Here is an 18116-nt window from a genome sequence, read left to right on the forward strand (position 1 = left end):
AAATATCCTAAATTATAATATTTAATTAATATTATATAGTATGGCTGGCAGCAAAATAGTGGAGGGAGTATCAGAGTTTATGAAGGAATGAAAAACATTTTGGTAAGCTCTATAAGGGGTAGGAGGGTCACTACAGGCACGAGCGAGATGCCTTTGGATGCCTTATTCTCGGAGGGATGGAACGTACCGCGAATGAAATCCACGTTATATGGCATATGTTCTTCTTGCCTCTCTCCCTCAATGCAGCAGGATGCTGGCTTTCCATTAGCGGAGTAAGTGACCATCGCCCGCATTTTCTTTGATGTCTGTTAATTTACTAATAACATCGTTCCCCTGCCATCGACGCTCGTCCTCCAAATATTTGTATCGTCAACATATCGACTTGGCTTCGTATATAATCAAGCTTCATTATTATATTTCAGCGTGTTGCGGCTTAGACCAAAACACCCGCAGCTTCGCCTGTTATTCAAATTCTTTCAAGATTAATCCAACGAATTAAGCTTTTCTGATATAAACTACGAGTTGACGAAGAATAAAATCTTGACACTGATCAGTATATCGCAGAAAACGCAAAAATGTTGTCGGTGCAAAAGAGAATGGAGAAAGGTCGGATTAACGGAAAGTACATGCGGGCGTTAAGTAGGATCTGCATCATCAACATATGCACTTGACTTTGTATATAATTAAAGTTAATTATTATATTTTAGTATGCTGTGGCTTGGAAAAAAAGTCGTAGCTTCACTTTCTATTAAAATATTCTTCCAAACTAATCCAAGAAAGTCTTCTTAGTACACCACGAGTTGATGAAGGATAAAACACTGACATTGATCAGTGTACGAGAATGCGTAAAATATTGTCGAGAACAGAACGAAGAAAGTTCAGATCAATGTAAAGTGCAAGCAGCTATCAAGTAAAATATCTATCATTAACGTGTCAACTTGACTTCGCTCACGTATATATAATTAAATTTAATTTTTATACATCAGCGTACTGTGGCTTAGACGACAAAATACTCGCGGCTTCACTTTCTATTAAAATTTTCTTACAGACTAATCCAAGAAAGTTTTCCAGGTAAACCCCGGAGTTGATAAATTGCAAAAATGTTGTCGATTTAGAATAGAATGGAGAAATGAAGGGTCGAGTTGACGAGAAGTGCAAGCAGGCATCGAGTAGGCAGCTGGGGGCAAGCAAGCAGTTGTGATGGGAGAGAGAGGGGGCGGGGGGGGGGGGGGTGGAGTAGAGCCGCGCGTATTCGAGGGAGACTCTCGGCTGGGTGATCTTAGCGGAGGATTACGTAGAATTAAGTTCCGGACGAGGGCGTGCCCCCGTAACACTTAATTTTTCCCTCGATTTTTTAATCTCTCGGTAAATATCGGCGATCCCTCGACCACCTACGCCAGCTACTGTTGCACTGTCTGTACATATCTCTTTTTCTCCACTGGGTCCCCTTCATCCTCCTATTCGTCTCTCTGGCGCACTCTTACCATCGTCAAAGAAGAACCCATTTAAAAACCTCATCAATGCCTAAGCCCCGACGCTACCATAGGAACTAATCCCTCCTATTTTAACACAGGACGAAGGAACGTCCGGAGAAAGAAAGAAGGAGAAAATGGGAGAGGCAGCGAGGAGGTCAAAAGGAGGGAGAAGAGCGATACGCGCTTTTAAGAGTAAGACTCCGCCTTTATTAGTAGATACAACAGTTTTATTTCCACCGAAAATGCAAAAAGGGAAGAACCAGGGGGAAAGAAGATAGATATATATATAGCTAACCTTTCTTCCTCGTCGACTATGCTTAACTCTATCTCTATATATTCTTCTCTCTTATTTTTTTCTCTCCTTTTCTCCCTACCTCGCGTACCTTTGACACAGGAGAGCTCACCAAGTGTTCCCCACTTTGAACTCTCCTCATCTAACTCTCCTCATCTAATTGGCTGCCTCTGCCAACTCTACAAAGTGGTAACGTGACATTTTCCAAAATCTCCTGATTAAAGTGCTATTTTTTTCTACCTTTAATTCAATAGTTGCTATATATATCGCGTATAGTTTCGTGAATGGATTATGCAATATATTATAATTTGGATACGAGTTGGTTTAGTATAAGTTTGGTAAAGCTGTTTTTGCCAAGCTTTCAGCTGGCGTTAGAGTTTTTACGATATAGCCGATTAAACGCAGAGTTTCCCGTTGTACGTATGTGCTGTGATAGAGGCACACGTCGTGACTGTAATACGCTTTAAACTGTTAATAGAGAGCCTGGAGAGTGTTTGCTCGTGGCTGAGACTCGAGTGTTGGGCTAACATTCATGATGAAATTATTCTGCCGGATCAGATTGGGTCGCGGACTGTCCGGTTAAAAAGCTAACTGTTTGAGCATAGGGCTATGATAAAGTTTTTACCGTTTCAAGCCAGTCAATCGCCTCCCTTTGCAATTCATCTGAATTTTGTATCAATTGGTTATCGATTGCTGTATTGTAAAAAAAGACAATCGAATGTTGAAAAATTTATATTAGAAAATAGCTACTTAGCATTAATTAATTAGACAAACTTTGTAATATTACTGGAAAAACTCGTAATACAAGCACTGTTAGTGTTTGGTTGCTCTTTGGAAGAAAATTGAAACAGTAAGATTTCTTCAGCATAGAGCTATGCTAAAGTTTTGATGAAAATCTACTGAGAAAAATATTTTAACCAAGGAATAATTTTTTATTAATATAACTAATAGTTTGCATTATATGATAAATTATTCTTCGTATCAATGAACTTTGTTAATTGTTGTAATGAAAAATCGTTCATTGTTTGAAACATTTTTCTCAGTGTCGTACCAATTAGTTATCGATTATAATGCTAATAAGAAGAGAAACAATAATGAGGTATTACTGGAAATAATAATATAAGGAGAAAAGATGTTTAGCATTAATTAATTGTACAAGCATCGTAGTGCTACTGGACAAAGCTCGTAATGCAGGAGGTTTTATTATTTTGGTGCTCTTTGGGTAGAAAAGTGAAATAAGTAAGGTTTCTCGCCGAGAGCGGCAAGGAGATAACAGACTTTGTTTTAAGAGGAGCACGATGATGGGGCTGGAGGACAAACGCTTAACATGACAATGGCCACTCAAAAGGAATCCCACCCAAAGTCAATGCAAAGCACCAGAGCGACTAAGGATTAGAAGTCTTTTATGAATCGCAGATCTTGATGAATGGTTTTTCCGCCCTATTCTGACCACCATACCAGTACTATCGTGATAGGCTTTCGGATTTTCAGCTGAATTAATTAGATGCTCCCGCGTCTCTTCCCTCATTTACAATTATTTTCATTTCAGTCGTCGTTCGAGAAGATTGACAGGTCCTGCAGTCGTAAATTTAACTTTGAGTTTCATCAGTGACAACAAAATATGATAGCTGGTTATATATATACGTACATGCATGTTATATATATTTTTGCTTTTATTTTTAGTAGCTGTGCAGTATGACGAGGACCTGGTTCGTTGAAAGATCCTCAGCTTTTATGTATATATATATATGTTAACACATATACAAACACGGAGAATCGAGAGGAACCTTTTTACGGCAAAGCAAAGTTGGCGACGATGAAAGAACTAATTATATCTGCATGGCCCGATGTCTACTTTCTCAGGGTCGATACCTGGCTGAATAACGCTCCTTTGAGAGCAATATAAAAATTAGGAATAAGAAAAAAGAGGCGAGGCAGTTATCGGAAGACTCGTGGCGTATTCCCAATGCCGGTGGTAAATCCTTCGGCTTGCAGGGGCGAGCAAAGTTCCTCGAAGCGCGCCGCGCATTACAAATAGAAATAAGAGTTTTATAAATCAACATACGCTTCGCGACGACGGCAGCGTAGATCAAAAAGACGTCCCGTCGATAATTGCTGGAAATCTTTTTACCCCACACCCATTCGTCAATACTTACCCTCGCAACCCGCTGTCCCTTCAGACTCTCTCGCTTTAGCAGTCGCTTCCGTTTGAGGATTAGATACGCACTTTTCGTGATATAGTCTTCGTGAAAAAACACAGTATCTTTATATATATATATATATATATATTTATATTACGTCTCAGATAGGAATATTGAACCTTGAGAATTGGGATTCGGAGGCGGTGGAAAGAAAGGGGTCGATAGCGGAGCCACCCCCAACCATATAATCGATGCGACGAAATATAGGGGTGCTTTTTTCCTCGAGTATTATATACATAAGAATTCTATATAGGTATCGTGTAGTGTGGGAGTATCCTGCAATTCTGATCATTGGCGACTCGTATATATATACTTGATATAATATAGGTTAACGAATTGTGATTCGTTGGTTATTAATGAATATATAGAACTTAAAGGTGAGGTGAAGTCCCGAGAGTTAAGACTGACGTGTATAAGTTAAAATCCTGACGATTGGCGACTCTCGCGTACATGTCGAGTATATTAGGTAAATGAATTGTGGTTCGTCGGTTGATGTAACTACAGGACATGCAGGGGTCGTGGCAAATAAGTCTCGCGTGCCAGGGCTGCATATCGGTTGATATTGAAAGGGGGCTTGCGAGCATCCCTTATTTTGGGAAGGGGCGATTCAAAAGAAAGGAATGGACGATCGGACGAAGGAAGGAGTTAACTTCTAATTGTTTTGTTAAATGACGCGCGAGTAAGAATCCCTCGGAGGACTTAAGCCCCAAAGCGAGCGGCGGCGGTTTCAGTTTATTCCGCTTTCTCCCGTTCTTTCTTCTCTCTGGCGTCCCCCCCCCCCCTCCCCACCAGAATCCCCTCCACCCCCAGCCCTGCCACTGAAGCCACCCTGCCGCCTTAATTCTTAGCTTTATTCTCTTCTAAGACTCTCTCTTAATTTCTTATTTCTCCCTCCCCCGATTCCTCCGCATCCTATCCTACCTTTTGCAATTTATACTCGACGAGAGACAAGAAGAGAGAGGAAGAGAGGCTACTGAATGCCAGGCTTAGGCAGACAATGCTTCGCTTTCAAACGCCGGCTTCGAAGACCTTTCTTTCGCATTAGATACTTTAATTCTTTAAACGTGTCCTTCCGCCCAACGAAAGCTACCCCTCTTCGTTATGCGGTTTATATCAAAATCTTTTAGACAACTCGAACCTTTATCATTCCCCCCTCCCCCCTACTCTCCTCCCTCTCTCTCTCTCTCTCTCTCTCTTTATTACATTCGTATAAGGTATAGTTTTAGTAGATCAAGACTATTTGTCACCATAAGATAACTTGAAATGAAATTTTGTTTTCAAACGTTAGCTTCGAAGACCTTATTTCTACCACATTTAGTTACTTTTTGATTTTTTAATCGTGTTTTTTGCGTTCAACGAGAATTACCCTTGTTCATTATGTATGGTTTATATCAAAATCTTTCAAACAACTTAAACTTTTATCATTACAATTATATAAGACACAGTTTTAGTGGATCAAGACTACTTGTCATCATACAGAGTGAACTCAAACGGTGGAACTATCGACCAGACGTCCAAGATTGCAAGTGTCACCCTTCAGCCTTACTACCAATATCGAAAGATATACATATTGGATAGGAGCTGCCATTCAATTGGTTATATATTTTATAAAATAGCTGTGATATGTCTAAGTAGCTCGTCCCTGTCGCAGGTAAATTAGCGCAATTACCTTTAATATGTGCAAAACAATAATTGGTATTGAAGCAAAGGAGCGGTCGGTGTAATGCATCCCGAAATTAGTCTATATACCTCTTAACACGCCTAATTGGCACGAGAAGTTGACCCGAAACAGTATCTCGTAAGAGAGAGAGAGAGAGAGAGAGAGAGCGATAGTTGCTATAGTATGGATGATTATTAGAGCTGCTCAGAAATTAAGGGAGAGAGAGAGAGGAAGAGAGTGTTTGATGATGGTATAAAAGAGGAGGGTAACAGCGAGCAAGGTTAGGACTGACTATTGCTCGTCGATTTCTACTGGCCATCCAGGACGATCCGATCGAAGGCACGACAGACCGACCGACCGACAGACCGACGAAACGGCTGGTAATGGCCACTTTGAGGGCACGCCATAAGCTTTTCCAAAGAGACCAGCAGCCCTTGCCCTAAGTGGTCTTATGCCAACGTTCCAACGACGTAGAGATACTTACTTTGCCTATCCGCAATATGACCTAACCTTTTGCCCCTTTACCTCACAGCCCCCCCCCCCTCACTCGCACTTTAATTGAAGGGATATCAATCCTCCTCTCCCCCCTCCGCGCCTCACTTCCTTCTCCACCCACAAATTCACTACTCTCAACTCGTTTCTAGCATCTTCCCAGAATATAAACTACATATATATATATATAGAATTGGTATTAACGAATCCTTCTCCTTCGTTCCTCTTCACTCTGATTCTTCGCCCACTCAGAGTTTCAACCAGATATTTGCAGGAGCAGAACAATTTGATCAATTATAAGCCTCGATAGTATCGTGTATTCTCGTGTTGCGTGTATTTTGCCTGAGAATGCCACGGGGTGGACAAAAATAGCGAAAGGTCTGACATGATCGCGGAGAGGTCGGGTTGGTCTGGAAATATCGGTAGAATAGGGGTCTTCAGAGGCTAAATGGAAGCAGCAGGCAGAAGCAAGAGTTAACTCAATAGTGCTCTAAGTGAATTACTTATTGCGTACATCCAGTATACAGACTCGATGCGTTTAGCTATACGTTGCGAGTATCAGGATCGACCCTGTATATACACCTTCCAAGCAAGACAACTCTACGCTGTAAAATCTTCCTTTTTTAATTCCCTGTAACGACGTCAAGCCACTAACAACATCAGCCGCTAAAAGCATTTTCGGGACAACGTTGTAATATCCAATCGCTGCAATAAGCTGAAAAGAAATAAAGTTAAGCGGCTCTTTGGAGTGCTACCAAAACCCTTGCTAATTGTAACCCGTTTCTTTTAGAACACCTATTCGATCGAAAGCTCTATTATAGATAATATTCTTTATGAATAAGAATTAAAATTTTTTTTAATTTCGTTAAGCATTCAAACTACATCACATTAATTTGTTTCTTGAAAGGTTGTATGTATAATAAGGATGTTTAAATCAGTTATCGTGTTTTGAGAATTTTTTCTATATTTTCTGATAATACAAGTAGGATAGGATGCTTTATGAGCTGCCTCTGATCAAAAGCTCTATATAGATACTCTTTTAAATAAGAATCATTATAGTTTTCCCATCAGAAGTTCTTAAAACAAAAACTTCAGGACATTGAATTATTTCAGAATTATTTCTACATTATAGGAGTCCAAAGATGATCCATCGTGAGTATTGGAAGAATGGTCTCTACGTTGAGCGTAGAAGCAGAATGGATGCTTTACGAACCCTTTCGGTTTCGGCTGGGTCCTTGCGAGCTGCGCCAAGCCTAGGATCTTTGATGGACGTCTGGCTGCTGAAGAAAATTTAGTTAGTCCAGAGCTTTGTGCCTTGTCGCATCCCCAGAGCGAGAGCTAGTGCTCGGACGGATGTCTCCGCTCGAACTTAATTAGCCATCGCTGCCTTAATTGCGCCTGATATTGCCCGGGGACAATTAGCGTAATTAGCCAGAGAAAGTGTCGCGCGCAGACTTTTCTTTCAAGGTACTATGTATATATATATATATATACTTTAAAGGGCTTCGTTACACAGATTGCTATGCGCAAACTGATTGGCTGCACCGGTAAAATTAGAATTCCAAAGGCTGTAACTCGAGTTTCTCAATACATATATACATGCTTATATATATATACACATGCACCTATATATAAATATATAAATTCAAGTTTTTCGTCATTAATCATTTGGGTAGAAGTCGGCAGAATAATATCAGTGTGAGAAGAAGGGGTAGATAACTGTGTAGTCTCGAAATGCAATTGTCGAAAGATCGTGGGATGTTGGGTGGGGGAGGAGCAGGGATGTGGAAAGGGGGCTACTGCAAGTAGAATGAAGAAGGGGGAGAGGGGGGGGGGTGGACCGGGCTCGTATAATATATACCAGTCGCGACATAATAATTCAGAAATTTGCATGTACGCGGGCTAACTCCTCAAGTAGGTTATCTATGTTGGAAGTTTTCTCCGTGATATATAACGCATCCGCGTCGCGGTGTGCGAGACGCTGCGCCGCGCCGCATCTACATCGAATTACGTCCACGTGGGGGGGAAAACTTACGTAACTACGCTATGGAATACTATAGCCTTCTCCACTCCACTTTACTTTACTCAAGACCCATTATCTTTTCGAATTTGAATTATTCTCAGCGCGCTAAGGGCCTGCAGGGTGAAATCCATTATTTTCAAAATGCATTTATGCAGCTGCGAGATCCATGTAAATGTGAAATTTGACGCAAATTAAAATCTCACCCCTTCTCTCTTTCTCTCTTCTCGGATAATAAATCTAGGGATAATGAATGAAATTTCATATCGAAGCACGCGAGGGGGTCCTCAGATTATTGTCTAAGCAGCTTGATGTAGACTGTATTCACAGGTATATCGAGTTGTATATACGTATAGGTGTTATCATCGCGAGCGTCTACCTACATGGAAACGGAGCGGAAGCTTTCCAATCTAACGAGTGTGTGTAGGTCTGTAAGTCCGACGAATCCCCTCTAAGGACGCTGGTCCTAATCCAAATTTCAAAACCTCATATTTGCCTTTGAGGTTTCACTCTATCCCCCACTGCTGCCAAATTCCTATCCTCATTCTCTCTCCAAAGTTACTCTCTCCCCTATTTTCCTATAGCAATACAGTTTACGTGTGTGTATGGGTGTGTTCGTTTTCTCGCATTAGATATATGGAACATGCAGATAATTCTCCATTTAGACCATATATAATATACATCCTCTTTCCTGGAATACCGGTTACAGCACACACACGTAATATACTGTAGAATATATATATATACATTTGGCAATGCAAGCAAGTCCTAGTCGCGTTCTCGGTCCCGAGAACTGGAACGATATTGGATAGCGAGCGATCACCTTCTGTCCTCGGCTTTCTCAGTTTCTCGCTTAAACTCATATTCAACGGTTCTCTTTGCTCCCGGTAATGTTTCCACCCTCAAAGGGTTTGAAGTAGAGTATTCGGAGGATTACAACGAGCAACTCTGCCATCGAGTTAGAATTTGGCGATGCGCGTGTCACACACGGCCTTTCGCCTATTCAACGAAGCTGTATTAAATTCGGTATCATTCGTGGCTGACCGAACTAGCAGATAAAGTGAGGACCAACCGGAAAACCAATACGATTAGCTTTTATGGAAAATTCCCTTTATGGCGTATAGAAGGGAAAAACAGTCTCGTTAATGTACAGCCGTACAAGTTTTCCGTAAGCCAATCGTGCGCTCCGCACAAATCCAAATTGTCCTATAAATTTATTCGTCGAAGATTCCTTTCTCCTCCCTCCTCTAGGTATATATAAGAGACACTGCTTGCACACGGTTTATTTTGGATACTCTTGCGGTATGTCAAGTGTATATATAAAGGGTGAATAGGGATGAATGCGAAAAACTTTATAGGAATGGATAAATTAGAAAAAGAAAGCTAAAATGTGTTTTGCTATATTTTTGCATTTTAATAGCAATATTTCATTGCTTTTTTATTCTCGGTATTTTAGATATTCGTGTTATATATGATGCAATATTTCTATTAAGTTGATTCAAAGTAACTTGAGTGTCAACATTTTTGCAAAAGAAAAAATATAGAGTTACGTTTTTTTGGTGAGGTGTACAAAGTAAAAGTATATACTCTAGAAGTATCCCATTTACTAAATTTTAAATATTGCATCAAAAGTGAAAGAAATGAATGAAACGCTCAAGACAACAAGAAATTATATTTATACAAAATGTATAGGATATATATTTAAAAGCTTAAAGTAGCGTTTTAAAAAATTTATTATGGACATTACTACCAAAATAATTAATAATTTCTTATATTTTTAGTTACGATCGTATCTTCAAAAAAATGAATTACAAAAATTTCAAGAATCATTTAAACTTTCTTTTTAAATATTTTATTAATTCTTAAAATGCCACGCATTCCTCACGACTCACCCTATGTATACATGTATTCGTAAGCCCACGCATTGCCACGACACACATACATACAAACATTTGGAAACTACACGATAAAAAGAGCCGCGTCTCGATACACGCTATCGCAAAGCAGGTATTTGTTCCGGAAAGCTCCGGGCCAGGCTAGAGAATCCTTTTTACACGCGTGGGACACGGTGCTCTCACGCAAGTTAAAGCACTGACGCCCCTGGATCCATAACGTAACCCTCCGACCCTCGTAAACCTGAATTTATTAACACTTGGAGCAGCGGGGAGATTTGCTAAATGGTTTTCAATTTGTAGCTAAACGCGTCCGAGCCACATGCTCGACAGCTTCCATAGGACAGATATCGCTCTACTGTCGATTTCGGCTCGATATTTCCCACATTCCATTACGCAACCGTTTCTTTTCCATCTTCCCCTGAGCATAATAGAGAAACGCACCACTCTACAGAGTTCTTTCTATACTAATCTCTTTATAAAAGTATATATATAACTGGCATTTAAACATATATATACATACAATTTATAGGCAATTATAGCTGCAATCACTGGTCGTTTGGATAGTACAATCGCCATAAGACGCATATTAAATTTTAATACCGTCTGCTGGCTCATTGATAGATAAGACTTTGTCAAAATTATCAGAATTATTGTCTCGCGAATGGAGAATACGTTAAAATTGAGATATATATGTGTATATAAGCGAGGTGATTCAATATTATCAGGACGACGTCTGCGGTATTTCAGGCGTGAAGTTTTTAATACGAGTATATCGTAGGAAATTCGCATACATATCAAGAATATCAAGAAGCCCTGCAGTTCAACGATGCGTATTATTTCACGTTAAATAGAAGCGACCGGATCGGTACAGAGACCCAGAGAAGACCTAAAAGTGTGCACGTTATGGGAATAAGGATATTTTGCCATCAAGTAGCACGTGTACTTATACTACTTGAATAATATACCGCGAGAAAGTCTCTATAGGTGTATATATATGTGTGTGTATATATATATAGGGAAGTTTAGAGACGCCGCGGAAACGTTACTCTGGATATACCAGTGCAGAAATTTCTCTTGCCTCGATGATATTATCATGAAAATGTTATCTGATCTTGCAAGCTGTGCGTGCAGCCTATGTGTAATAAATATATAGCGATGAGGATGCTTAATAATAATTTAGCGGCTGCATTTTCGAGGCGATAGTGGAATCATTGAAAATTTACTCTGATTATCTATACAGGTATACATATATATGTCTAGAGCATGTGTGCTATATGGAGAAGAGATTGCAAGACTTGAGAGAACGGAGTTAGGAGGCAAGTCGGTTGCAAGACTCGCAGGACTCGCAGGACGAGGATATTCGAATGCATCGCACAGGACGCTCGTAATTTTCCGGGTAAGCTCCGGCAAATTAGCTCCGGGCATACGTTACCCTCGCCTTAGTTGCAGTCTCGTCTTCCTTCTGGTGGAATCACCCCCCACCTCGCAGGACTGCCAAAGTCCCGAATGGTTACCATTAGCCCGCGCATACACCAATACAGAGACGACAGGTTCTCTCTCGCGTACCCCCACCGAAAGGATGCCTGGCTTTTGCACCTCCTTGCCCTCCCCCCACCCCCTTTCAACCCCCTCCGCAAGCTCCAACCGCGTTTCATCTACGTTGGAGAGCCAAAGCTGCTAGCTACCTTGGAAAAGCTCCAGAAAAGAGAGCTTTTAGCCTGGCTCGGTGGCTCGGAGGGGATGACAGAGGGATGAGAATCGGCCTCGTTGGCCTCGCAGCCGCCCTCGATCCAACCCCGGCACCCCCCCCACGTAGCTCTCACCTAAACGAGAAGGCGTTCCGCGAAAGCTCCGCCTGCAAGCTCGTCAAAACACGCCCAGGCGCGACCGGTTTGCCGCGCTGGGACCACTCTTAGCCCACCAAAATGCACCCCCACCCTTCCCGCACACGGTAAACTCTTTACCTCCTTCATCCCTCGGTCCATCTTACTCCCGTATCGAGGTCCTTCTATCTCTGCTCAGGCTTTGCCTTTAAATTTTATCTATTTTTCTTTCCCCAACTCCTAACTCGATCTCTCTCCTCCTCTAGATATAGTATATGCCTTTTAAATTTCTCTTTTACTTCTTCTTCCTCTCCTTCTTCTTCTGCTGCTGCTGCTGATTTCTCTATACGTGTATTGTTTATTTAAAGCTACGCCACGATCTCTTAATTCGTCACATCTGATCCTTACAAGAAAATGCAATCGGATTTAGCGAGTGTGAATCGATGTATCTGCCAATGAAATCTCCATGGATTTCCAATCTGTCGCATCGAATCTATCTGCCGAGAGATTTTCTTGCTTGGCTTTTAAAGGATTTTGCACCAGGCGCAAATCACGCGTGTATATGTACAGTTGTGGGTTTTTTTATATTACAGATTTTTTATTAATTTGTGTTTAAAGTTGGACAATTTTTGCTCATGCACATTTAATTTTTTTTTCACGCGATCGAATGACTATCTTTCTAGCGTTTTGTTTATAATCCGAGGATTATCCATTCTAGAAGCTTGGTCTTATCGAGTTCCAGTAAGGATTATTGAGATTATATACTTATAAGCTCACTGGTATCTCTATTTATTTTTATATTTAATGACCTTAATCGGAGAAGAAAAGCTACCTCTATGCATTATCTAATACTGTATAGACACCTCCAGAAGTTGCGAACTAATTTAGTATATTTTTTGCATACACACACATACATAATATTCAGAAGGTACAATATCAGCGATTAAAGTGGGTAAATTGATTAAAATAACAAAAAAGTTGAAAGATTATTATGATGAGGCCAAAGCTCTCTAAGAATAGTCCAATCATATTTAGCTGTATCTTTTTAACGGAAACCGGAAGAGATAGTCCAGAATATCTTTCCTACGAACTCTTGTCTCCTAGATTAACTCGAACGAAATTAAAACTGGCTTTTCAAAAAATCAATTATTTTTTACGAAAATATACAATGGTATAAAATTTGACGTACAAAAGATTAGATTGTTATTCGCCTATGTCTCTGCTGATAAGAATTTGATAATTTGGAGCAGCCGTGCGAAACTTTTCTAAACCATTGTAATTTATAGGATGCTGGCACGTAAGTATTAATCCTCATAGTAATTAATTTTCTGAAAATCTATTAGTTTAATTTCATGACACACATAACGCGCATAAAGTGGAGGAGTATACTTTAATCGATTATTACACAAGTCCAACACCTGCTATCTTGCGTTGCTCGCACAAACACAGTTTCTCCATGAATTTATTTCTAGCTGCAATGTGTAACGGGAGGTAACAAGCTGTCCATTAGCTTTAATGTAATTATAAACTTTACATCGATATACAAAGGTACTGTGAAAAATCCTTTAACGCATTTAACGAGAAATGAGAAAAATCTATAGATTCCTCCTCAAGAAAGGGAGAGATATGCAAGATTGATCAGGCGCAAAAAATTTCTATGTACCGTGGTATGACGTTTCGTCTCTGCTTGGAGCTTACAGTGTGTGCAATAGGCTCTGTACTATGTATATCGAGTATTCGAGTGGAGAAGCGGGGTGTACGCGAATTTTATCTCAGGACACACCTCCAAGTAAGCTAAAGAGAGGGATTCTGGTGGGAGTAGGCTACGATGCTACTGGGAGAATAACTAAGAGACAAAGAGGGAGAGATGAAAACTGAAAGGCAAGAACAAGGAAATACAGGGAGAGCAGAAAAAGGGGGGATGTGAGCGAAACAAACGAGATGAGACAAAAAGTCAAATGAATGAAAAAGATTGGCCTCGAATCATAAAACTGCTCCAATCCCAAGACCCAGCAGCAATCGACTAATAAAACAGCTCGTCGCATATATCTTACCGAAATCAAGTTTTTAAATAGTCTCATTATCTTAGATATGAATAAAGCGGGGTAGAACTGCATGGCCGGGAAGAGAGTGGAAGAGAAAAAAGATGATGAGGAGGGGGAGGTGGAGAAAGAAGAAATGGAGGAAGAAAGGGAGAGAGGGCTTCGGATGGGAGGAGGGAAGGATAGGTGAATGGAAATAGTGGTGTGTGCAGGCAGCAGGGATGAAGAGATGCTCGCGCGGATGCTGATGCGCGAGGAGGCGAGCGAGCGAGGGTGAAACTGTGAAACAGAAAGGAGAAAGGAGAAAGGAAGGAGGAAGAGACGCGGTCTAACGGCGAGCTTGGTTGTGACGAGTAGGGGGATAAGAGGTTGGGGGGGGGGGGGGGGAGGACGCGGTGAGCTACCGAGCGGTGGCGGCGCGGCGGTGGGAACCTTGGAATTTGTGGTGGGGTGATAGCGCTCTCGGTAGGGCGTCGTAGGGGCAGAACCAGCGCCGCGACGCCTCAGCAGCACGCACGCACAGTCGCGGCTCGAACGCCGTCCCCTTCGAACGTGCACCGTCTTTACGGTCCTCTCCAAATACCGGCTGACTTTTAACATCGGCTCGATCATCCGATCTTCCAAGGACAATCTTCGAAAATCAACCGGAAGAGATATATATATATATATACACGCACGACGATCCGAAGATCTCAGAAAGCAACGTGAAACTCGTCTCGAGAAATAAAGAGATTCTTCGTGATACTTAGAATAATCGTTTACAATATCGCTTACTATACACGACGCACCGTTTCTTGGCACTGACACAACAGTCTTACCATTGACCAATATCCGCGAAGAACTTTCTATCGAGGTGATAGAATATCTTCTCCGTCTTTTGTTATTTAGCGGCACGATAGTTGATTGTGTTATTGTTTTGTGATAGAGTGTGTCAAATGTGAAGTCATTGGGAAAGCAGGAGGGCAGAGGCACTTTCGATCGCTGGGAATTTAATGAGAGACGCATTAAAATCAAAGCAAATTACCATTATTAATGATAGGACGTTTAGCAGAAATGTTCGCTGCCTGCAATGCCTGAGCTATAATCGACACGTGTTTGCAGCGACTGTCACGTCACAACACAGTGTAGTTATATTGACCTGTGACACGTGCGTAATACTCTGTTCTTCGTTGTCTAGTCACAAGTAAATACCCCCTCGGCACATCTTACTTCCTCGTGTTTATTATAGCCACAAGTGTACATGCAAATATTGAAGAAATTATCAATTACGATATAGCTGTATCAACGATGAGCACTTTCGCGTTTCATAATCCTATCGACAATTATTGCGGTAGCTCCCACTCGAATCATACAAATATTACACGTGGTTATTGCCAATGCCAGCGATTTTAATAAACAAACCACACAACAGCCAGGTGCAATAAGAGACTCTTTCAAGTGTTGAGAATTAACTGTCGATTTTTATCTTATCTGTGATTTTTATGAGTTGTAACAAATAGGGCTTACTGCTAAATTCCCTCGGTTGGCTCGTTTCTTTTCGATACTGACATTTTCACTCGCAAGTTATCTCAAACGTATCGCAAAGAAGCTGGTGCAGTGTTGCATAATAAATGGCGGAAACTCTCGTGTTCGGAGCTGATCACTGAAGCCTTTTGGAAGGGAATGGATTTTCAGAGCGCAATGGACACCTTCGTTGAGGCATGGGTGAATGCTAACACAAAAACTGATCAAGTACAGGTAATCGAAAGTTTCTCTAGAAAAAATCTTATCCATCCATTAGAAGGGATTTCGTTGCACTGCGTCGCTTAATGAATTATTGCTTATGGTAACGATCGTAAATTTGACGTTCAGTGCAGAAGGGTGTGTTAACCGGGGAGCAACCCTTCTGACATTACACAGCCAATTGCCCACCCCACTGATTCCTTCCTGCCCCTTGGCACTTTCAGCCACCACTGAACCAATTCCGAGTTTCTTCGCTCCAAACGCTCTTTCCTTTTGTCTATAATTCACTGCGGATTACGTTGCAGTAGGTCATACCGCGTTTTAACGCATCGTTATACTCTAAATCAACATTTTTAAATACTCCCTCGTTCGTTCCCATACGTACGAGTCTCGTCGTAGACTCGCCTCGTATCGGGTTAAAATTTCACATTGTATAGAGGAGCCGGGTGTGTAGCGACAAGGTAGGGGTGGGGGATAATCCTTGGTAAAACCGCTTGCGTGTTGCGTGCACAACAGTGTATGTACATTTACGCACGTATGTATACATACGGGGGGTCACGGGTTCTGGCCACGATACGGATGTGCCCCTGCCTTCTTCCTGTGCCACGACCATGTTCACGCTATAGCATTCGGTGCAATAAGACCGTATCTCCACTGACCGCAGTTGATCTTTTTTCATCGCTCTATAGCTATATAAAATCCTCCTAGCTCATCAGCATTTTTTCATCTTGTTGAAGAAACTACGAAATTACGCTATCGTATATAACAACATTTTGTATCGTAATCGATCGACACTCGGCGTTTCGACTTGTCCGATTTTATTCTGAGAAAAGCTACGAAGAAGATTAAGAATCGATCGAGTTGTTAATTAGGAAAAATATTACTATATTTCGCGTCTACTTCTGCTCTTAATCGTGTCTAAAAGACGTCTAAAAGATAACCACTTTTTATTTTGCTATATTAATTTAGTCGAAAGAAATGAGAGGTTTTTTTTTGGCTCTGGATTATAAGTCGATGCGCATTAGTTCCATTACAGCTTGTTTATATGCAAGATTATCTCGGGATATTCTCAGGAAAATTGTAAGTTCCGGCATAATCCTGCATGTGACGCAGCTACACAGAGAACGAGCGGACAAGCGGACTGTTGAAAGTCTGTCGTCGTCGGTTCTTTTCTCGTTCCTCGAGCGAAAATAAAAAGAGAAGTTTGTCCAACGACAAGACGGCAATAGCTTTGAATACGATATTTACCGAACATTCGGTTCGCGCTTCCTTCTATAATCCGACATCACCGGAATTTGGTTTCCGCTGCAGGATAAAAGGGATTGAAAAGGTCATCGGAATCCTACTCGACGTATTTGATCTGGATCCGCGCTCAGAGATCTCCTACAACCATTTATCATGACAGATTAAGCTGGATTTACGAGATGACCAGAATGTGTATATGTGTAGTACAAGAGCTGCTTTACTATTTTCGAAATCAAATGTTGAACCATATTCAGTTGGATGTTTCGTATAAGCCAATTTTATTTTATGAAATTCACTAGTGTGTCTTCCTGCATTTTCTCAGCTAATAATGATATAATTGTTGAGTCTTTAATTGGGGGCTGATTCAAAATGTTCGAAATAGATTTTTATATACTAGATGGCCAGAAAGTCTATATGTAAATTCGTGTAGAGAAATATAGCCTATAGTATTGATCCAAAAGATGTATGAACTAATCGTATCAAGGAATATTTTGTCACTAAGTCAATATCTCTTCGAAGGCACAGTGAATATCGATTCAAATATTTTCAATTTATTTAAATTGAAAATATTTAAAAAGAGCTTAAGATGAAAAAGAATAAATGTAGTCTTTTATTATTAAGAAAACATTTTCTTGGTAATAATTCATTAAGTTTCTACGCGTACATTGCGCAAAAATTACTGTACTATTTTCGAAATAAAAAATGAAGCCATATATTCACTTTGATGTTTCACACACGCCAATTTTATTACAAGAAATCAAATAATGCGTCTTCCTGCGTTTCCATGGTTAATGACATAATTAACGACTCTCTGGAACTTCTTGAAAATACTCCCAATGGAATTTTTACAATCTAACCAGAGCATAGTGTAGTACAAGAGCTGTTGTATTATTTTGGAAAGCAAAAGTGAAGCCATATCGAGTTGGACGTTTCACACGCGCCAGTTTTACTTTATGAAATCAAATGGTGTTTCTTCCTGCATTTTCGTGGCTAATGACATAATCAGTGGATCTTTGGGGGCTGTTTGAAAATGTTCGCAGTAGAATCTCGCACTGACACAAAGCCAGAGCCACGTGTGCACTCGAAAATGCGTGGTTGCTTCGTATTATAGGTGGATATGTCGGAGGCACGCATGGTCACGGTATTTGACCACCCCAGCTCCCGGAATGATTGTAATCCATCTATCCGGCCCACGAAGCCGATACATCAAACGCAGGTAGAGCTCTCGTCCCTCCCGTAGATTTTATGC

At 40.9% G+C, this 18116-nt stretch overlaps 1 protein-coding gene across 1 annotated transcript in view; it reads left to right on the forward strand.

The window, feature by feature from the left end:
• The first annotated feature begins 14435 nt into the window (after positions 1 to 14435).
• The window catches only part of dve (SATB1_N and homeodomain domain-containing protein dve), a 34616-nt gene continuing 30935 nt past the window's right edge, over positions 14436 to 18116 (forward strand). The window contains exon 1 of the mRNA XM_066744727.1: positions 14436 to 15637. Coding sequence (XP_066600824.1) covers positions 15563 to 15637 — 75 coding nt within the window. The 5' untranslated portion in view covers positions 14436 to 15562. The remainder of the gene's footprint in view (positions 15638 to 18116) is intronic.

Source organism: Prorops nasuta, unplaced genomic scaffold (genome assembly GCF_024137725.1).
Source record: "Prorops nasuta isolate Cenicafe-Biocafe unplaced genomic scaffold, Cenicafe_Pnas_1.2 PNAS00050, whole genome shotgun sequence".
Classification (NCBI taxonomy): domain Eukaryota; kingdom Metazoa; phylum Arthropoda; class Insecta; order Hymenoptera; family Bethylidae; genus Prorops; species Prorops nasuta.